The 24,138-nt window shown below is 39.4% G+C and overlaps 1 protein-coding gene across 1 annotated transcript in view; it reads right to left on the bottom strand.

The window, feature by feature from the left end:
* LOC124272213 (kinesin-like protein KIF3A) overlaps positions 1-23,649 on the bottom strand; it is a 44,791-nt gene extending 21,142 nt beyond the window's left edge. Inside the window, 6 exon segments of the mRNA XM_046707367.1 lie at positions 838-912; positions 2,724-2,786; positions 3,412-3,495; positions 3,868-3,915; positions 4,168-4,296; positions 23,519-23,649. Of these exon segments, the coding sequence (XP_046563323.1) occupies positions 838-912; positions 2,724-2,786; positions 3,412-3,495; positions 3,868-3,915; positions 4,168-4,296; positions 23,519-23,560 (441 nt within the window). The 5' untranslated portion in view covers positions 23,561-23,649.
* Positions 23,650-24,138: the final 489 nt, after the last annotated feature.

The raw sequence follows: 24,138 nt of genomic DNA, 5'->3' as shown, positions 1-24,138 counted from the left end.
GCAAGGTCAACACATGGTCACCACAGGAAGCAAGGTCAACACACGGAAGTAAGGTCACAAATAATGGAAGCAAGGTCAACACCACCACACAGGAAGCAAGGTCAGGGCCAAAGGAAGTAAGGTCAACACATGGAAGTAAGGTCATCACAGCCACCAGAGTCAACACATGGAAGCAAGAAGCATGTAAGGTCATCACACATGGAAGTAAGGTCAAGGGAAGTCAACACATGGAAGTAAGGTCACCACAGGCAAGGTCAAGCACATGGAAGTAAGGTCACACACATGAAGAAGTCAACACATGGCAGGTCATCACAACAGGAAGCAAGGTCAACACATGGAAGTAAGGTCAGCAATAAGGTCAACACATGAAAGTAAGGTCAACACATGGAAGTAAGGTCACCACATGGAAGTAAGGTCACCACAGGAAGCAAGGTCACCACAGCAAGCAAGGTCGCCACAGGTAGCAAGGTCAACACATGGAAGTAAGGTCGCCACAGGAAGCAAGGTCAACACATGGAAATAAGGTCATCACAGGAAGCAAGGTCACCACACAGACTACAAGGTCAACACACAGGTAGGTCAACAGAAACACAAAACCAATGTCAATACTTGGAGCAAAAGACTAATGCAAATAACACAAGGTCACACAGATAATAAACAGACCCCAAGGTCGAAACAAACACCAACTTTCTCCCTCAAACCTACCCAAGCCCACTGATGACATGGCCATGAATTGAAGAGGTAGCTCATATAATATATTATTCAGTTACTCTTTAATTCTTCATTTGCGCATGCCAAAACAACATAAGATTTGTCTTACGATATCTCAACACTCACCTCCAGGTAGGACACCGTCACCAGGTAAGATTTCTTGCTGCCGTCTGCCATCTGTTTGAAGAGGGAGTCTATCATCTGTCACAATGATAGAAGAAAACATTTTAGTCAGATATATTATAAAGTAACATTCAGCAAATGCAATGAGCCATGTTTGTTATTTTTATTGTAAACTGATCATAAACTGTGAAATGTGCATTCACATCATATAGATTTCATGAAAATACTGTCTTCCATATTTACAAAAGAAACAGCTGCATGCTCACTGTTATCATATAAAATGTTGTCTAAAATTGAAATGGCATCAGTTGAGTCAATATCTCAATCAGGGAAATATTATATAATCAGCTAATGTTCATGCTTGGTAGACATGCTTTGACATATCTTTTGAAGATATTCTGACACGTTTGGTGTTTTCCCATAGTTTCTAAACAAAAACTGTAAATCACTAAATTTTTGTGTCACAATTTTTTTCAAGTACCGACCAACAGACGTTTTTGCGTCATGATATTTTTGCCTAATTATCAAAAATAGATTGCAACTGAAAGTTCTACACAATGTAAATCCAATCACGTATTAAAGGTTGCCGCTAATCTTGAACTGAGCTCAGTAGAGTACTTCCGTGTGCATGCAGTCAGTGGTGTATTCCTAAAAACAACACACGCTACACAGGCCAGATCAAAGGGATTATATTAATTGGAATGCCTCTATCAAATTGTTGACAATGACATCACACAAAGCTGTTGCTCTCCCGGATAAGTGTGATGAAACCTATCCACATCCGTTGGATGGTGTCGACCTATCAAACGGTCTCTAAAGAAACAGAATATGTGTTGAGTATTGACGCCTGTAAGTATCCCTTGTTTGACATGTGACATGTGAATACTAGTAACGGTAGTAATTAGTCTTCCCCCAAGTTGTCGTCATTCCTTAATTGATGTATTGTCTAGATCTGTTGTTGATTATATGAACTGGTGAATGATAAATTGCATTTTGATATTTTTACGACCTCAAGTCATTCGCAATTTTCTCCAAAATATCATGCTTGCAAAACTTTCGTGATTTACAGTAATTACTCCACGAGAAGAAGAATGTTAACCAGCAACAATTACGAGAGGTAATGACACACTCCCCAACCTTCTCACCTTGGGTGTAACATCCTAAACAACACCTTACACTAGTGCTTTAGCCTACACATATTATGTCACAGATGCATTTACAGTCAAACGCTGCTGTGTCAAACAGTGATATGTTCTTGGTGTTTTTCCCGTCCGTGGAGTTCAGGTCACAAATCAGTCGAAGTTATGCAACGTTGGGCGCAGAGAGTCCGTGGATGGGTGACCGTGTTTGGCAGCTTGACTCTTGAGAGTTTCTACGACTTCAGTCCTGCCCCACACCGAAGCACATGTAATACATGTGGTCTCACCTTTGGCATGTGAGTTTGTTCAAACTTGCCTCTGTTTGCCCAGCAGAAAATGGGTACTCGGTGGGATAAGACATGTGATTATTAACCTTATAGCACCTCACAGGTAGCTTGGGTTATCCGGGGAATAATAATCAGATGTGTGTGTTAGCCCTTTGAGCATGTGCTTAGTACATGGAAAAGGCGCATTTAAATTCACAATTATTATTATTGTTTCATTATTATTATTACTTCCTGTGTTGAAGTAAAACATGGGTCCTTGTATATTCCAAATTTGGTTATTGTTTTGCAGTTGTATCTAACCTCAGATAACCTTAAATGTTTGTTTGTTTTCTCGTTTAATGACACTCGGCAATATCACACAAAAGTTTTTTTCAGCTTTGACAAAATGATGTTCGACTGTATGATCTTTAGATTCGTTATATCAATCTCACCTCAGGTAAAGTGGTTTAATGTCTCAACTCACCTGAGGTACAACACCTGGATCTTGGTCACTTCCCTTCAACAAGAAACTCCGCCCAGATCCTGCCTAACAAAATACTTTGATATATAATATGAGATACATGACTTGTGTATAGTTTCTGACATGACAGATTGTAGTCAGAGCTGATTCTGTCCTCAGACCATCATCTATGACTGTTGAAAGACTATGATCTGTCATAACTGATCTTATTTATTCATTCAAGTCAAAGGCCACAGGCCCATAGGACGTGCATTAAAAGCATATACACATTTTGTTATATATCAATATATAAATGATAAATAAATTTCACAAGGTAGAACTGTCATAACATTCACCATGATAAACCCAAGTAAATAACATTAGGAAAGGAAACATATTTAACATAAATGACAATGCAATACACAAACATCAAGTTGCAGAAATTCTGTCACTTAAAATTATTACGCCATTATTTCAGACCGTAATTTAATCACACCTATCAATGTTTGAATTTTAATAAAAATATATTTGTGCACACGTGGCACAGAATTCAGCATTTTAATCAAACAATTTAAAAACCTCCCAAATCATATGATGGAAAGTTCTTCCTAATAAACTTTATTTACCTGCCTATTTTACCATTCTTTCAAATTATCTTTTAATTCTTACTAATATAGTACATAACTGAGAATCTTGTTTCAACAGGACTTACTGCTCCAAAAGCCAGAAGGCTGACATTGTAGCCTGCTAGGGCTCTCTGGACGAGCGCCTCACATTTCTCCTGGTACAGTTGAAGCTGAAGAAAACAAAAAGATAAACAAGATAAACTAAAATATCTTAAGAAAATTATCGATATTTTGTTTCTTCATATGATTTTCTTAATTAGTAAACAGCACTTGTTGGCCTCCTCACCACAGTTTAACTGAGGATATTTTTCATCAGCCACATTGATCTTTTCCTTCATCTTCCATTAACACTAAAACTTGTCACAATGTTAACCAACAAATTAATATTCACATAGTGCTATCAGTCTTTCCATCATCCTATTGTGTTCACAAATCATTTTTACGAATATGATTGTGTTATGTTTGTGTATAATTATGTTTTTAAACCATGACTTGACATCTGTTATCACATACTCAGAAGAAGGTTAAAAGATTCAACCTACATTCTTTGCTTCACTGGAATATGCAGCATCAAAAGAAAATGAAGATTCCTGGAAATAAAATTCAAAAGTACCTGCTGAATGTACAATGACTGGTTTTCCAACAAAATCTAAAATATCTTTCAATCAACTTACAATTACAAATTCAAACTATATTTTTCATATATTTTCAGTGCATAATTTTATTAAGAACAATTCCAATATAATAAGAAAACTTTCTTTTGTAAGGCTCTTACAAATGATTTAATTGTGTAAAGAAATAAGCATTTGTTCAAAATTATCTGAAATAGGTCATAGTATCACCTTTCCAGCAGCATCAACTATTACTTTGTCCCCTGAAACCTTGATGACAGATTTGGCACCTTTGCTCTGCTCGTCTTGTGTCAGTGGACGACACCTTGCCAACACCTTCACGTTCATGGATTCAGACGGCTTTAAAAAATATCATCATCACATAAAATATTATATTTTGTCATTGCAATGTCAAACACTTGTTGCAGTAAGGGACCGTTCATAATTTATGGCTAGGGGGTGATGATGATTTTTATGGAGAACCATGTACAATGTGAATGCCCCCTAAAATTTATGTACAAAATAAGTGACCCCTGCATGCCATGTACAAAATCAATGACCCACCTACCCTTCCCATAATTTCTAAGCATAATTTTAAACATATTTTATGTACGCAGACCCACCTAATACATGTGTACAAAATTGATGACTCCCCTAGCTCCCAGAACAAAATGGGTGACCCCCATTAAAATCATCATCACTAGCAGATTATCAATCGTAAAATCATTAAAATAATGCAAATTTCCAGATTAGTATGAATAATAATTAATCGAAATGATTTTAGAAAATATTGTACGATGTAAAATACAAGTAAACACCACAAAATTATGAAAACCCTGAGCTGTATAAAGGTAGTCTCTATATCACTTTGTACCTCTTGTCCGGATATTACATTTTCGGTGTATAAAATGTGATATCGCACAACCATTAAATATACTTACATTGGAACAATATATTATTATGATTCTCACAAAATAGGTGAAAAAAACAACATATATTTACATTATATTATTCTAACGATATATTTATTCAAAAAGTATATAAACAAAGTATAGTGTCTTTTCCAATGACTGAACAATACGGAAAAGTTGGCACGACACTGTCCTTTTCAGTGTCCAAGTTTTGCACGATAACTTCCACTCTAGTGATCGCGGGTGAATTTATCATGACCTGTAAATGATACCTTACCATTATGTCGATGTTGGTGTTCTACTTCTTGTCTGTGTCCAATCCTATGTACATTTGTTGTCAAACTACCTTCTGTGTTAGACAACATGCAAGTTTGTCATGGTATTTGCGTAAATACGCATAAAATGATGACGTCATCATTAGTGTATAGAAAACGCAGGTAACCGGGACAAACCGTATCAATTGCAACATTTCACATTCAAGTGTTAATTGTCTGCTCATTATGAGTGTACTTTCAGTGAATGTAAATTGAAATATATTTTCCTGTAAATAGTTTAATATCTTGAACAATATTCTGGACGAACCGTAACGGGCGCAAGAAAGGTGTGCGTAAAGTGATTGTTACAAATTATGCCATTTGACTGCCTGACAAATAAAAATGATGTGTGTTTGAACTGAGCTCAAGAGAACAGGGCCGTTGGAGAATGTTTAGCCAAGTGGTTTAATACGATTTGAGGCCCACGCGTCACACTGCCAAGGCGCAATGTGTGTGAAGCTACGTGCCAAACACACAGAGGCGCCCTTGAAATATCAAGAATCATGAAACGCCAATACTTACGACATGCCGTTTTCACATTTATAAAGACTGACTGACTGACTGAGTTTGGTTTTTACGCCGCTTTTAGCAATATTCCAGCAATATCACTGCGGGGGACACCAGAAATGGGCTTCACTCATTGTACCCATGTGGGGATTCGAACCCGGGTCTTCGGCGGGACGAGCCAACGCTTTAACCACTAGACTACCCCACCGCCCCATTTATAAAGAAATAATAGGTATCATCAATATCAAGATAAATATATCTTGAATGAAAATAGAGATATATAGAATTGATTGAAGATATCTTGAATTGAATTTAATACATCTTGAGATAATTTATGTACACTATGATCATAACTGTTTTATTGATAGCATAACACATTTAGAGTTTTACGAAATATGTTCTTGATATCTCTATAACATTTTTGGATATCAGCAATTCTAATTTGGATATCTTCAATTAATTAAAGATGTCTTCAATCATTTACAGATATCTTAAAAACTTATTGATATCTTTAGATAAAATACAGATATCTTTAAAACTATTTAAGATGTCTTTACTTTCTTAATAAATGTGAAACGGCTTGTCATATGTATGCTTGGTGTCGGGAAACAACCGTTGTCATTGGTTAACTATTCACTATATTCATATAGTTTTCAATGCAACTAAGAAGGTAAATATATTTCTGACTTCTTCTTTCTCGCGTGGGACGGTGGGGTAGCCTAGTGGTTAAAGCGTTCGCTCGTCACGCCGAAGACCCGGGGTCGATTCCCCACGTGGGTACAGTGTGTGAAGACCATTTCTGGTGTTTCTCACCATGATATTGTTAGAATATTGCTGAAAGCGCCGTGAAACCAAACTCACTCACTCCTCTTTCTCGCAGGTCACCATTTGGAGAGCAACAGAACAATTGGCTGTCTACTGTATGTGTTACACTGTCAACTCCAAGACTGAAGCAGATGGACAATAGAAACGGCCCGGGAACATAACATGTACATTGTAAAGATTGTCTCCAAAAATATTCATGGCTTACTTAAACTCGCTGTTTAATGCACATGAAAAAATTGAAAGGAGGAAATATACATTTTGCTAGTCAGAGTTGTCTCCCCTAGACTAGACAACCCGGGGATCACGACGACGCTTTTACAACGCCCATTGAAACAATGAAATCAGTTTTCAGTTGTTAGGATATCCGTGTCTCTGTGACTGTGTACTAGTATCTGTTTTGTCACTATCTCTTTCTCTCCCAAAACCATCCCCAACAGAAGTCATTTGCAAACATCACCTCAAATATCGCCCACTGCCATTTCATAACATTTCACCTTGGGTGTCTAACAGCTGTTGTAATTTATACCGAATAAAAGAACTGAATTGAATTGAACCTTGGGTGCGCACCTTCAGCTATCACTTTCAACCATCACCCACAACCATCACATACAAGCATTCTCACAACTATCACCCATAGCCATCACCCACACACCCCAATGATCACCCTGATCTATCACATTCGACCATCACCCACAACCATCACATACAAGCATTCTCACAACTATCACCCATAACCATGACCCACACACCCCAATGATCACCCTGATCTATCACATTCGACCATCACCCACAACCATCACATACAAGCATTCTCACAACTATCACCCATAACCATGACCCACACACCCCAATGATCACCCTGATCTATCACATTCGACCATCACCCACCAACCATCACATACAAGCATTCTCACAACTATCACCCATAACCATGACCCACACACCCCAATGATCACCCTGATCTATCACATTCGACCATCACCCACAACCATCACATACAAGCATTCTCACAACTATCACCCATAACCATGACCCACACACCCCAATGATCACCCTGATCTATCACATTCGACCATCACCCACAACCATCACAGCACAGAACGGACTTATATACATCAACAGGGATTAAGTAATAATAACATGTAGGTATGAATCAAGGGGATTAACAACAACAACAAGGCATGGTGGTAATAATTTCGTGACAATAGGAGGAAGACAATTGTCTGTGAGGCAGACACAAAAATAAACATGGCTGATAAGATTAATTTGCAATGATAGCTAATTAAGCTACATTATTACCCACAAACATTACCCCAAACCATCGCACACAAATATTACCCACAAGCATCGCCAACAAAGATAGCTCACAACCACCTCCCACAAATATTATCCACAACCACCGCCCACAAATATTACCCACAACCATCGCCCACAAATATTACCCACAACCATCGCCTACACATACTCCCCTTAAATATTACCCACAACAATCGCTCACAAACATTACCCACAACCATCGCCCACAAATATTACCCACATCCATCGTCCACAAATATTACCACAGCCATCGCTTACAAATATTACCCACAACCATCGCCCACACATATTACCCACAACCATCGCCCACAAATATTACCCACAACCATCGCCTACACATACTCCCCTTAAATATTACCCACAACAATCGCTCACAAACATTACCCACAACCATCGCCCACAAATATTACCCACATCCATCGTCCACAAATATTACCACAGCCATCGCTTACAAATATTACCCACAACCATCGCCCACACATATTACCCACAACCATCGCCCACAAATACTATTCACAACCATCACCCGCATCCCTCACCAACAAATATTTTCCATAAACATCACAGTCAACTATCACGTACAACAATTGCCCATACACATCAAACACAACAATCGCCCACATCCATCACCCAACACATATTACCCATAGACATCACCGTCAACCATCACCGACACATATTACCTACAACCATGGCCTTCAAACATCACCCACAAATATTACCCATAGACATCACCGCCAACCATCACCGACACATATTACCTACAACCATGGCTTTCAAACATCACCCACAAATATTACCCACAACCATCACATATTACCTACAAACCATCGCCCACAAACATCGTCCACAAACACCACCCACAAACATTGCCCACAACAATCATAGGTGTCTACAACATCTATCAACTACAGCTTTCTAGTCCCCCTTCCCCCTTCTTGCCACTCCCTTTTCTCTCACTTCATCTCTCTTCCCTCATCTGTTCCCTCAACTTATTTTTTATGTTGCTTACAGAGCATCATGTAAAATACCCAGAGCTCGAATGTCCCAACATTCATTCACTTAATTACTGAAAATTCATCCTATATCTTATTTCTCTGAATAAAGCTAGTGTGTATCAGTAAATCTATGTCTGGACATAAAAAATATGAAACAAATATTAAAATCGATATAAAATGTCCACTCAGTCTTCAAAAGGCCATTGGTTGCGCAGATCGATGCTCATGCTGTTGATCACTGGATTGTCTGGTCCAGACTCGATTATTTACAGACCGCCGCCATATAGCTGGAATATTACTGAGTGCGGCGTAAAACTCAACTCACTCACTTACTCAAAAGGCCATTTTGTCCAACAATCATTGTGTGTTCGTGAGTGAGTAAGGTTTTTTGTCTGTTTTAGCAATAATCCAAGATATGGGCTTCACACTGTTTACCCATGTGGGGAATAGAACTTGGGGCTTCAGCGTGACGAGCGAATGCTTCAACCACTAGGCTACCCCACCACCCACTGATATCATATAGTTTATATTGATGCGTAATATTCTAGTTGGCAATGTACAGATGTTCCCCATATCGCTATATACAAGGGAATCTGTACATTAATGAACATACTACCCATCAAAGGTTTAGTCTCACTAACGTAAATGTAGCCACTTACTTCAGTCAACTGTTCTAAACTAGATTTTGCTAAATATTCCATAATGTTGAAAGGTACCGTTTACACATGAACTGAAGTATTGTAAAACAAATTCGTAACGTTGAAAAATATTTTCATGAGTTCCATTAATCGTGAAACTCAGTGAAAATTGGCGAATTCCTCACAGAACTTTACACCAAAACGCAGCTGTTCACATGCACGATACTTGCACATGCTTTTCAGAAAATTTATGCTTGATCCTCGTGAAATTTATCACGGGCATAAGGTTTGCAGATGGTTCCCCCAAGTTTGTGGAGAAATTCATCGTCGATGTAACCGTATATATATACATAACGTATAGTGAGTGCTTTAAGTGAGTCTCAACTTTTGATGGGTAGTATATATACTACTCACACTTTGCTAAGGATCACAAAAATTCCTAACTTTACTTAAACAGAGATTTATAATTTGAAATTGTATCCATTTAAAACTGGATAAATAATGATATGGTAACACCTCTTTAGACAAACAGCCACTTTAATCCAACCTTATTGACTTGATACATGAGTTACCATAACAATGGTTTTCATGGCACCAATCAGCCATTTTCCAAATCATGGAACCAGTCACTGACAAGCAACAACACCTGTCAATAGCAGGTATGGGACCCACAAGATGGAGTGGCATACTGAAACCTAGGATCTATGCTTACAATAAGCTTAGATATTTAAACCAAATTAGACCCCACATCATAGTTTTCTGTTGAATCAATGATTTGATCCTTAGCAAAGTGTGAATAGTGTAAAACACTGTAAAACAATGGATTTTTAAAATTTCAGTATTTTGAGAATGGCGTACCAGAAATTACGGATTAAATGTCACATATGAATAAATATTGTAAGTTCCGAGTCTTGGCGAGAAACCTATTAACCAGTAATGATTCCCACATAATTTAAAGTTACATGTACGTTATTCTCAGCTTTTATTATCAAATTGTTTTCTTGAAAATACATAAAAATGCATGCTTCCTGATCTCAATTGGAGACAAGCTCAGTTTCTGAATGGTTAACGTCACAAAAACGTCATAATGGAGGACTTCATCATAAATAATTTGCCACAACGTGTTCAGTTGACGTCTCGTTGCTCCCGGGTCTCTTCACAAACAGCGAAAATAATGGAACAATTGTTACCACGTCAAGTGGGGAAATATTTTCACCTATATTTCTGCTCTTTTGGTTATATATTACTTATTCTTGATTTATGTGTTAAAGATGTTTATCGAAGGTTCGGGGCGTTAGCCTAGTGGTTAAAGCGTTCGCTTGTCCTACCAAAAACCCGGAGTCGATTCCCGAAATGGGTACAATGTGTGAAGCCCATTTCTGGTATCCCCGCCGTGATATTGGTGGAATAGTGATAAAAGCGGAGTAAAACCTCACTCACTCACTCATTGTGTGAGCAGGCCGTGTGCGCAATGCCATATCTCAGCAGTGTGTCATGTGATTATGAACGCAGTAGTAACTGGGTATCCTTCGATACAAATCAATTTCTTATATCAAATGTATTAATTCATAATTTATCAAAAGAATCAGACGAAGATCGTTGTAACATAGTATTTCTGTGTATAATGTTATTTGCAGGAACCTTACTAATCCGTGGAACTCCGTGGATATCCTGTCTACGGTGCGTTCTAACGATGTGACTAGTGAGGGAGTGATTTTGGTTTTACGCCAATTTTAGCAATATTCCAGCAATATCATGGCGGGGGACACCAGAAATGAGCTTCACACATTGTACCCATGTGGGGAATAGAACCCGGGTCTTTGGCGTGACGAGCGGACGCTTTAACCACTAGGCTACACCACCGCCCTTGCGACTTGTAGTAACAACTTGTAGCATGTAACACAGTTGCAACGTCAAATCGTAACAACTTTTAATCACAACTTTTAAGCATACAACTAGTCGCAGCCGAGTTATAAGACATAGGATTTGTGCTTATCCCTAAGTCGCAAGCTCTCGACCAATCAAATCGCTTAGATCTATGTCCATCTCAGAGTAACGTCCCTTTCGTTTATGTTGACATCATGTCGGAAACACGACTGAAAAAGATGACCTTTCCAGAGAAGAAACCGAGCGATTTATAGGTTTTTACTTGTCCCAGGAATGTTTATGGAATGTGCAACATGCCACCTATTCCTAACGGGACAACAGACAAGCCGCGCAGTCAATGGTCGCATGCAGATATACTCTTCTTTTTTAGTACCTGCGATATGTAGGCTGGTATTAAGGTTAGCATTGGTTCTTCACTCGACGAATCCATGTTGCCCAGTCATCTCGCGAGAATCTCGCTAGATACGAGTTGTATGCGACTTACAAATCACACACGTAACAAAGTCGTACGATCTTTATTGATACGTAAAGGTCGTATGCTACACGTCGCTACTACAAGTCGCACCGTGTGAAAGGACCATTAGAATTGATCTTCAGCAAATAACTACGATAGGGTAATCAGGTTCGTTGACCTAGTTGATTCACGTCAATGCATCCCACTTTGCTTCACGATGTCATTTACTGGAATGTCTGATCAAGATTCCATTATTTGCAGTCGGGGGTCTGGAATATTGATAGTGTGACGTAAAAAAACAAAGAAAACTCATCCGTGAATTACGCGTCAAGTACAGGAAACGGTATCAATCATGGCATAGTGTCTGGAGTAGACTCAATTATCGGGTAATGTCAACAAGCAAGTCGTATATGGGACACTGGTGGCACGTGTTGGTAGGAGCAGAACCATTGGGAAACCATGGTCTGTTGAACGACTTGATAGAAGCAGAACCATAGACAAACTATGCCTATTGGTCTGTTGAACGAATTGTTGAACCATACACAGACCAAGGTCTGTTGGACGTGTTGGTAGAAGCGGAACCATCGGTAAACCAGTGTCTGTTGAACTAATTGTAAGAAGTAGAAGCATACACAAACCAAGGTCTGTTGGCACGTGTTGGTAGAAGCAGAACCATACACAAACCATGGTCTGTTGAAATAATTGTTGAAAATAGAACCATAGACCCACCAAGGTCTGTTGGACGTGTTGGTAGAACTAGAACCATTGACAAACCAAGGTCTGTTGGACGTGTTGGTAGAAGTAGAATCATTGACAAACCAAGGTCTGTTGCACGTGTTGGTAGACGTAGAACCAGTGACAAACCAAGGTGTGTTGGTAAACGTAGAACCATTGACAAACCAAGGTCTGTTGGACGTGTTGGTAAACATAGAACCATTGACAAACCGAGGTCTGCTGGACGTGTTAGTAGACGTAGAACCATTGGCAAACCAAGGTGTGTTGGTAAACGTAGAACCATTGACAAACCAAGGTCTGTTGGACGTGTTGGTAAACGTAGAACCATTGACAAACCAAGGTCTGCTAGACGTGTTAGTAGACGTAGAACCATTGGCAAACCAAGGTCTGTTGGCACGTGTTGGTAGAAGCAGAACCATACACAAACCATGGTCTGTTGAAATAATTGTTGAAAATAGAACCATAGACACACCAAGGTCTGTTGGACGTGTTGGTAGAACTAGAACCATTGAGAACCAAGGTCTGTTGGACGTGTTGGTAAACGTAGAACCATTGACAAACCAAGGTCTGTTGGACGTGTTGGTAGACGTAGAACCATTGACAAACCAAGGTCTGTTGGACGTGTTGGTAGACGTAGAACCATTGACAAACCAAGGTATGTTGCACGTGTTGGTAGACGTAGAACCATTGACAAACCAAGGTCTGCTGGACGTGTTGGTAGACGTAGAACCATTGACAAACCAAGGTCTGTTGGACGTGTTGGTAGATGTAGAACCATTGACAAACCAAGGTCTGTTGGACGTGTTGGTAGACGTAGAACCATTGACAAACCAAGGTCTGTTGGACGTGTTGGTAGACGTAGAACCATTGACAAACCAAGGTCTGTTGGACGTGTTGGTAGATGTAGAACCATTGACAAACCAAGGTCTGTTGACGTGTTGGTAGATGTAGAACCATTGACAAACTAAGGTCTGTTAGACGTGTTGGTAGACGTAGAACCATTGACAAACCAATGTATGTTGGACGTGTTGGTAGACGTAGAAGCATTGACAAACCAACGTCTGCTGGACGTTTTGGTAGATGTAGAACCATTGACAAACCAAGGTCTGTTGGACGTGTTGGTAGACGTAGAACCATTGACAAACCAAGGTCTGTTGGACGTGTTGGTAGATGTAGAACCATTGACAAACCAAGGTCTGCTGGACGTGTTGGTAGATGTAGAACCATTGACAAACCAAGGTCTGCTGGACGTGTTGGTAGATGTAGAACCATTGACAAACCAAGGTCTGTTGGACGTGTTGGTAGATGTAGAACCATTGACAAACCAAGGTCTGTTGGACGTGTTGGTAGATGTAGAACCATTGACAAACCAAGGTCTGTTGCACGTGTTGGTAGACGAACCATTGACAAACCAAGGTCTGCTGACGTTTTGGTAATGTAGAACCATTGACAAACCAAGGTCTGTTGCTGGACGTGTTGGTAGACGTAGAACCATTGACAAACCAAGGTCTGTTGGTTGGTACCATTGACAAACCAAGGTCTGCTTGCACGTGTTGGTAGACGTAGAACCATTGACAAACCAAGGTCTGTTGCACGTGTTGGTAGATGTAGAACCATTGACAAACCAAGGTCTGTTGCACGTGTTGGTAGATGTAGAACCATTGACAAACCAAGGTCTGTTGGACGTGTTGGTAGACGTAGAACCATTGACAAACCCGTGTTGGTAAGTAGTGACAAACCAAGGTCTGTTGGACGTGTTGGTAGACGTAGAACCATTGACAAACCAAGGTCTGTTGGTACGTGTTGGTAAACGTAGAACCATTGACAAACCAAGGTCTGCTGTTGACGTGAACCATTGACAAACCAAGGTCTGTTGCACGTGTTGGTAGATGTAGAACCATTGACAAACCAAGGTCTGTTGGACGTGTTGGTAGATGTAGAACCATTGACAAACCAAGGTCTGTTGCACGTGTTGGTAGATGTAGAACCATTGACAAACCAAGGTCTGTTGCACGTGTTGGTAGATGTAGAACCATTGACAAACCAAAAGGTCTGTTGGACGTGTTGGTTAACGTAGAACCATTGACAGACCAAGGTCTGCTGACGTGTTGGTAACCAGAACCATTGACAAACCAAGGTCTGTTGGACGTGTTGGTAGACGTAGAACCATTGACAAACCAAGGTCTGTTGGACGTGTTGGTAGACGTAGAACCATTGGACAAACCAAGGTCTCTGCTGGACGTGTTGGTAGATGTAGAACCATTGACAAACCAAGGTCTGTTGCACGTGTTGTAGATGGTAGAAGAACCATTGACAAACCAAGGTCTGTTGGACGTGTTGGTAGACGTAGAACCATTGACAAACCAAGGTCTGTTGGACGTGTTGGTAAACGTAGAACCATTGACAAACCAAGGTCTGCTGGACGTGTTGGTAGATGTAGAACCATTGACAAACCAAGGTCTGTTGGACGTGTTGGTAGATGTAGAACCATTGACAAACCAAGGTCTGTTGGACGTGTTGGTAGACGTAGAACCATTGACAAACCAAGGTCTGTTGGACGTGTTAGGTAGACATAGAACCATTGACAAACCAAGGTCTGTTGCACGTGTTGGTAGACGTAGACCCATTGACAAACCAAGGTCTGTTGGACGTGTTGGTAGACGTAGAACCATTGACAAACCAAGGTCTGCTGGACGTGTTGGTAGACGTAGAACCATTGACAAACCAACGTCTGCTGGACGTGTTGGTAGATGTAGAACCATTGACAAACCAAGGTCTGCTGGACGTGTTGGTTAACGTAGAATAATTGACAAACCAAGGTCTGTTGGACGTGTTAGTTAACGTAGAACCATTGACAAACCGAGGTCTGTTACACGTGTTGGTAGACGTAGACCCATTGTCAAACCGAGGTCTGCTGGACGTGTTGGTTAACGTAGAATAATTGACAAACCAGTGTGTGTTGGACGTGTTAGTTAACGTAGAACCCTTGACAAACCAAGGTCTGTTGGACGTGTTGGTAGACGTAGAACCCTTGACAAACCAAGGTCTGTTGCACGCGTTGGTAGACGTAGAACCCTTGACAAACCAAGGTCTGCTGGACGTGTTGGTTAAAGTAGAACCATTGACAAACCAAGGTCTGTTGGATGTGTTGGTAGGCGTTGAACCAAAGACAAACCAAGGTCTGCTGGACGTGTTGGTAGACGTTGAACCATTGACAAACCGAGATCAGGTAAATGCAGATTTGGTGGTGGAGTCGATGACAGAAGTAGATAAAAGAGACAAAACCAATTCCACATTTATAAGAATATTCTGCTGAAAACAGCAGTCCCTTGTACTTCTAAGACTATATCATGAGCATGTGTTCAGGAATCCCCATCAAAATGGTGATGGCACCAGGTCGGTGAGGATATCCTGCGGCCATGGGGATACATGCTAGTCAAATGTTCACCTGAACAAAATCGAAACGTGCAAGTGAAAGTGAAGAATTTCATCGGACATCATTATTGTCACTGATGCGTCCGTTTTGGCAATTTCCTCCACAAAGCTTTACTGATGCCTTCTATGTTGCCACCGTGATGGAGCAAGTTCTAACAAGAGTCTTTGGACGTTCTTTGAAATCTTGATAACAAAAGCATGCTCGATTGTACTTCAAAGTTGTGAATGAAACCACCAAAAGCTGAAGCTGTTGGAATATTAATATTTTGGAAGGGAGCATTGACTATGGAAAGATGAAACCATCCCGTTTGTCACTCAGTCTTGTTTTTGTTACTGAATCTTTATCAGCAGATCTAGATATGAAAACGTGAGGTGGTCTCATGGGTCTCCTTTATTTAAGTTCGCGTGGGTGGATCAGTGGAGGAAATGGATATTTGGTCGTTATAGACTCATTGGTTACATATTGATGTCAAATTAATTCTTTGCTCAACCTCGGGTTCAGCACACATGTTGATGATAGCAGTAGTATCACTGGTAAACTCGGGTTGATGAGGACTGCTGTATTATATTCGCTGATAAATGCGTGTTCGGGGCCAACTACAAAACTGATAGATATTGTCCGATCAAGACTTGATGGTTTTCAGGCTGTTTACATGGTGTACTGTTGTGCTGTGTTTACTTATTTAAGCAGATTGTGTGAGTAATTGGTCTTACCACTAGAGCAGGACATGCTTGTCCTGTTCGCGAACATCTGGTGGCATCACTGTTTCTCGCTTATCCATTTGTACAATTCTTACCAATATTATGCCTTTAACGATCAAATGAAAAGTAATCGAGACTAATTAATCTCTGGCGTTGACATTTTATAAAATTAATTTCTTGATTAATGTCTGAAATAAAGCCATTTGTTCCTGTTAATATCGGTACTAGCTTTAGTCAAGTTTAACTAAAATCACTTCGCTGAACATGCTGCTAGTCGCGAAGAAGTGCATTAGGAAGTTTTTCAGTTTCTCTTTTCTGATAAAAATAACAGTTACAGAACTTCTATTTCTTTTTTGGACGAGTTGCTAAATGTATTTACCCGTTTAAACATTTGTACTCCCGTATCAACTTGAAAAAACGCTATAAATGATGAAGGTAAGAAGGTATAGTTTCAAATCAATCATTTTACAGTCTCCGAACAATATTCTTTATTTATTTCTCTGTTATGGCTGTGTTGCTTAATGTACTGAACCGATAAAAACATCTAAACACCTGTATTAACTTGAAAAGACGTTTTAAATGATACAGGTAAGAAAGAATAGCTTCACACCATTCATTCCCTGAAGCGATTGTGGCTGGACTTTCGATTACTCTATTTTCTAAGCACGTCAAAACTGTTTGACTTATTCACTAAACTTAATAAAAATTTGTTTAAAAGTGGTCGGTTTAAATAATGCAGGGAAAGTAAAAACAATGCACAGACAGAATCGTATATTTTGCACATATAGCGCTAAACCAGCATAAATATTTGATGTTTGAATACAGTCATGCATAAGGCGTAAACACTCTGATTTTTGTCACCAGAGATTCGACATGTTACAGTCTTTTCGTTTGGCTCTGTTCAAGCGGGAAAATCGATTTGAGATGATCAAAGAGTATTTCAGACACAAACTTTCGCTTTTGTTAATCACAGCCCTTTGCAGAGGAAAGTCTTGTCTGAGAAAATCCTTACTTCCTGTGGCTCTCCAAGGAATTTACCGCGAAGATTCCGCATAAAATATTCATAATTGACTTCTAAATTTTACATAGCTCGTGAAATGCGATCTAGTGTGTGCTCCAAAGCGAAACACGCGAGTGTGTTCTAAGGTAAACCGATCCCATTTCGTTATCTTTCTCCAATGGCTGAGCTTTCGTTTCGTATTGATTTCTAGTTTTCGATCTGAAGCTGACATTACGTATCGTGTGGTTCAGTCCACCTGTTTCTTGGTTCGTCTTATCTAGGTCCACAAATAATCGTTATCGATGATTTCAGTCAAAGTCCACCCATATACTCTCAGTCCTTATCTCCACTTGGTTTGCTATCGTGATGTCGGTATCGTTTTAAGTCCTAGCACCATATATTGCGAAGATATTAATATTTAAATGTCCGTCACTGCTAGCCTAGTACCCAGATTTGTATCGTTAGAAAATCGTTTTAAAATGCCATATGAAAAACAATATATGTTTAATTATTTTGCTCTATAAAATAAGTTAACTTTTTATAACTTTCTTAAATAGAAGTATATTTTTGCAAGAAATCCGCTTTCGCGCGGACATTATCTTTCTTTATTGGATAATAACAAAAGTTGAAATCTAACATTCATAGGACATTGTCGACCTCACCATTTCCCGATAGGATTTGTGAGAAGATGGGATCAAGGGTGTTTCATAGAATAGTTTGCTTAAATTAACAGGAACAAGGAAAGAAGGTTATTTTTTATGATTTCAGTCTATCTGGTTCCACTCTCATTGCTTGATGATAATTCGTAAGAATACAAGCAATTCTTAGGTTTCCAAGACAATTCTATCTACAATGGTTTGTAGTCAAAAGGGCCAAAGGACAAAAGGGCCAAAACTGAACAAGTCAAAAGGGCCAAAGAAAAGTCAAAAGGGCCATAGATCAAAGTCAAATAAGAACATACAAACTAATATATATTTACATGTTTTATTATATTTGTATCAATATGTAGTAGTAATAATACTAATAATGTATAGTGTGATCATCAAACATTCAGGTGTTGATATGTGATCGAATATTATACTGGAGTCTCAATGGCAGACATGTCTGCAGGTTGCGCTAGCTCCACTGTAAAGTCTCCAACTGTAAAATTACCTGACTGAGACTCGGGCTCAGAGCAGACATGGCAGAGAAACTGAAGATGCTCTCGCAAAGATGGGGGTACTCCTCTCTTGTGATGTATGTGTCACAGCTACGATGGGTCTATCTCTGACAACGGCCACACTCCAGGGCATGTTGGTTCTTCCTAACTGGGGGCGGTGGGGTAGCCTAGTGGTTAAAGCGTCCGCTCGTCACGCCGAAGACCCGGTTTCGATTCTCCACATGGGCACAATGTGTTAAGCCCATTTCTGGTGTACCCAGCCGTGATATTGCTGGAATATTGCTAAAAGCGGCGTAAAACTAAACTCAGTCAGTCAGTCTTCCTAACTGTCTTGTCACAAGTGACACGCTTTACAGGCGTAGTTACCAATTTAAATTGTGGTTGAAATGTTCGTCTTACATAGCATTCTGCGTCAAGAGACCAATCACAACTAATTAAAACGATAATCTTGTTTAGATTACTAACTATATTACTAGTGTAATTGTCACCAGTGACTCTGTTAATACCTCTTGTAATCATTGACAGTTGGGTGTCTGTCAATCGGGTGTCTGCCAGTTAGGTGTCTGTCAATTGGGAGATAACCAAATTAACAGTTGTATGGTTGACTGTACGCATAAAATAAACACTTAACCACTCGGAGATGTTTTAAATAAACAACACTGAGACACTCTGAGATGTTTAGGATTAGAACTACTTCAACAACATGTAATGAATTTCTTCTAATCTTATTATTTTCTAAAAGTTTGGCTTTTTTTACTTTAATCCTTTTGACTTTCCTTTGGCCCTTTCGGCTTTTCTTTGACCCTTTTGACTTTTTCAGTTTGGGCCTTTTTGTCCTTTGGCCCTTTTGACCTGTTCCCTCTAAAGTAAAGTATTTCTTAAATGCTCAACGCCTATTCTTCTGTTTCGAAAATGAGAATGATGTTCAGAAACTCAAAATTAGATGCAAAAATGTGTGTTAGTTTGTTTGTTTGTTTCGGTAGATGGTCGAGATAGATGATTCTCCAGCGGTGACGTTTTAGATTTGGTGCCATTGTCGCTGTTTCTGAATGATCTCTGTACGTGTTAGGGGAGGTGGGGTAGCCTAGTGGTTAAAGAGTACGTTCGTCACGCCGAAGGCCCGGATTCGATTCCACACGGGTACAATGTGTGAAGCCCATTTCTGGTGTCCTCCGCCGTGATATTGCTGGAATATTGCTAAAAGCGGCGTAAAACTAAACTCACTCACACTCACTGTGTACGTGTTATTGAAAGTGAGTGTGTTTAGTTTTATTCCAGCTATATGGCGGCGATCTGTAAATAATCGAGTCTGAACCAGACGATCCAGTGATCAACAGTATGAGCATCGATCTGCTCAATTGGGAACCGATGACATGTGTCAACCAAGTCAGTGAGCCTGACCACCCGATCCTGTTAGTCGCCTCTTACAACAAGCATGGGTTACTGAAGATCAATTCTAACCCGGATTCAAGGGTTGTTATTGAAAGTGTTCATCAAGTGATGCACTGGTGATTCATTTACGAGTTTCAATTTCTGAATGAGTCATGTGTTACAGTCAACAGTTTAATGCTTGAGTTTTAATATTTGTATGGTTAACGACCGACAAAATATTGAATTTGTCTTTAAGCCAACAACCACCGTTAAAAGTCGGATATATTATTTCAAATCCTGTACTGTTTTATAGAACATTGAAAAGGTCGTGTAAGATGGAAATATGAGAGATTAATTTTTTAATTTTTTTTTTTAAAAACAAAACAACTTTTGCGCTATAATATTTTTGTTACAAATGAAAGCAACATAACCCCAATAAATGCCCTGTTTTTAAAGGTCAGCATTATAATGATGTGGCGTCGCTCCCCTGAGAATAGCAACGGGCATATAATGAAAACCTACCCGTCCAACAAAGACGATGCTTAAAGCTGGTCCTGCGTCATTATGTTAAATGATTGCAGGAAGGAAATCGTTTTATTAAATGTTAAAATCGTTTCAGTAAACAGTTTGTTCAAACGATAGATTTTATGAACTTTTTTATCAGAAAATACATAACGACATTTCAATAATCGACTATATTTTTTTGTATTTGAACAAATATTGTTTGCTGAGGACGTCACTCAGTTTGTTTCCTTAAATGTTTGTTTATTTGTTTGTTGTTGAACGCCGCATAATATTTAATCTATATGTCATCGGTCGTAAATTATTGAGTCTGGACAGGAAAAGCCAGTGACTGATAGCATGAACATCAAAGGACAAGGGTAGGACAAGAATACGTTTCTGGGGTCCAGGGCCCCATTCCTCAAAGCGATCGTAGCGCTACGACAGTCGTAAGTCTATGTTAAAGTATGGGAGTTAAGATCATCTTAGCTACAATCGTTATGTGGAACGGTGCCCAGTATTCTTACTCGTAATTTCCAGAGGTAAATTATGCTTTTACTCCATGTGAAATACACAATATTGTGAAAGTTCACTTTCATACGATTTACAGTGAAAGTTCAACATGACCTCACTTTATTCTTCCATATCAGAAGACCGAATAATGAAACACTTTCATCCCAAATACAATTTAAATACTTTATTAAAATCGTTTTCACAACTTATGTCTTCAAATTACGGAGATTTCAGAGTATATATTAATGTGATGGAATTACATATGCCACTTCATCAAGAATATTAGTTTAATCACAGTTACCCTTAAGCTTGTTTGTATCGATTGCTATGTTCTGTGAACCAGTGGCCTTTTACTTAACAACGATATCTAACTGGTTACTTCTCGTTAAAGAGACAGGGAGCGGTGTCTTGATGTTTGATAATATAAATGCTGTTGCAATCATTTACCACATCTGAGAGCGGTGGATCTCAGTCTCCAGTGCTTCTAGAAACGACCGTTTGGGGACTTTGAGAGCCGGCTACACTGGTTCTCTGCTTCCTTGCTTCACTGAATCATTGCCTCTCTCTTCAGAACAAAGAAATGTCTTCTTTGACATTTGGTGCCTAACAATTTCTTCTTGCAAGACAGCTTTGTTACGACATCAAGCATGTACTGCAATGTACTTGTTTCCGTTTGGCGCCATTTTTTTCAAACTTATCACAGTGTCTGAAACCATTCGGGTACATCAGGACATTTTTTATCCATTAGATGACAGTCGGGACATTATTTACCCATTTGATGACAGTCGGGACATTATTTACCAATTTGATGACAGTCCGGACATTATGTACCCATTTGATGACAGTCGGGACATTGTTTATCCATTTGATTTCATTCGGAGACATTATTTACCCATTAGATGGCAGTCGGGACATTATTTACCCATTTGATGACAGTCGGGACATTATTCACCCATTTGATGACAGTCGGGGCATTATCTACCAATTATTTACCCATTAGATGACAGTCGGGACATTTTTTACCAATTTGATGACAGTCGGGACATTATTTACCCATTTGATGACAATCGTGACATTATTTACCCATTTGATGACAGTCGGGACATTATTCACCCATTTGACATTATTTACCCATTTGATGACAGTCGGGACATTATTCACCCATTGGATGACAGTCGGGACATTATCTACCAATTATTTCCCCATTTGAGGACAGTCGGGAACAATATTTACCCATTACTTTCCCATTTGGTGACCGTCGGGAACAGTTTTTACCAACTGGGTGACAGTCGGGTATTATCCAGCCATTAGATGACAGTCGGGGACATAATTTACCCATTTGATCAGTGTCCAGGCAATATTTACCCATTTGATGACAGTCGGGGACAATATTAACCTATTTGACAGGCGCTTTAACAGGTCCATCTGATGACAGCTGGGATCATTCTAGACCGAGTTGCTGACAATCGGGATCATTATATATCATTATTATTATTTATCATAAAGCACTGAATCTTTCCTTAAAATTGATACAAAATGTACTGCACACTATTCCGTCATCATATAGTGTCATTTATCACTACTGCACGTGTAATGTGTGGTGGTGTGTGATCTTGTGCATAGAGACCAGGGTGTCCTTACTGTTAAGGTGATCGTAACTCACATACGACTGTCGTAGCGCTAAGGTTGTTTTGTACATTTCCGTGTGACCGTGTTAGGCAGCTTGACTTCTGATAGTTTTTTGACAGGTGATGTCTCACATTAGACAAGTGAGTGTGTTTAAAATTTCCTCTGTTCACCCAGCAGTGAATGGGTACCCGGTGGGATAAGTCATATGACTGTGAACCTTTTAGCACCTCACAGGCAGCTTGGATTAACCGGAGTTATATTGTCTATTGCGCTTAGAGAATGCTGTGTTCAACGCCATATACATGATAAGACATCAGAACTAAAACAAAGATCTCATGTACGGTACAGTACGACTCATGTAACGGAGATACACATGTAATTTAAAACTTCTGTAACGGAGCACGTGTAATGTACGTGTACTGTAACGTGGAAATTTCAAGTTTCGTATAACTTGATCACCTGTGTCATCTAACAGAGCCATCAAGAGTACTAAATATGCATCTTCCTGAGACAAGGCCGAATATTAAAGTGGACTCGGATTGAAATATGTCTGTGTTCCCCTAGGCTCATAAAACATATTACATCACTGACATAACTTGCATTTGCTTCAAACAAAATGGCTCTACTCTGTCAAGACAATCTGATCGATAATCAGTCATATCTACATTCTAAGAAAATGGCCTTACCTTAAATGCATCAAAGCTATTGAGTACCTTGATTAAAAACATAACAAGACTTGCAAAATGTCTGTTGACACCCAATTGACGGTATATATGCTTTACAAAACCTTCAATCGACCGAAATACGCACGGCATTCGCCATTTTGTTTACGAACCGGAAGTTGCTTTTGTTACGCGAGTTTTGATTGGACTATGTATACATTCATTAGTCCAGACACAATCCCCGAATATACGTCGTAGTGATTAAAACCCGCTACATTTTCAATGGAACCAAACAAAATTAATTGGTTTGCTTGGGTCGACATTGAAAATGTGGCTGGTCTAATTTTAATCATTATGATGGAAACTTTTCAGACAGTAAGTCTTGTCTGTAATTTGTGTTGCTGTTTTTTTTAAATTGTGTACGTTGGTTGCTCGCCGCTCGTTTCCCTTGACAGCTTGCAAAGAAATCCCAGATTTTTGTGGTAAGGGTGTAAAGTGGAATTTTATGTTCAATATGGTCCCTTGTATGGAGAAGATGAAGCACTTACCTACTGCAGTATCTGTGCTCAATATACGATGATGTAAAGCATCATCATTGAAACTGTTTACACTGACCATCTGTTATTAAAAGGTATCTTTATGTC

This window comes from Haliotis rubra, unplaced genomic scaffold (genome assembly GCF_003918875.1).
Source record: "Haliotis rubra isolate DU_JTF1 unplaced genomic scaffold, ASM391887v1 Scf1671, whole genome shotgun sequence".
Classification (NCBI taxonomy): Eukaryota; Metazoa; Mollusca; class Gastropoda; order Lepetellida; family Haliotidae; genus Haliotis; species Haliotis rubra.
This window is presented reverse-complemented; position numbering and strand designations above follow the sequence as displayed.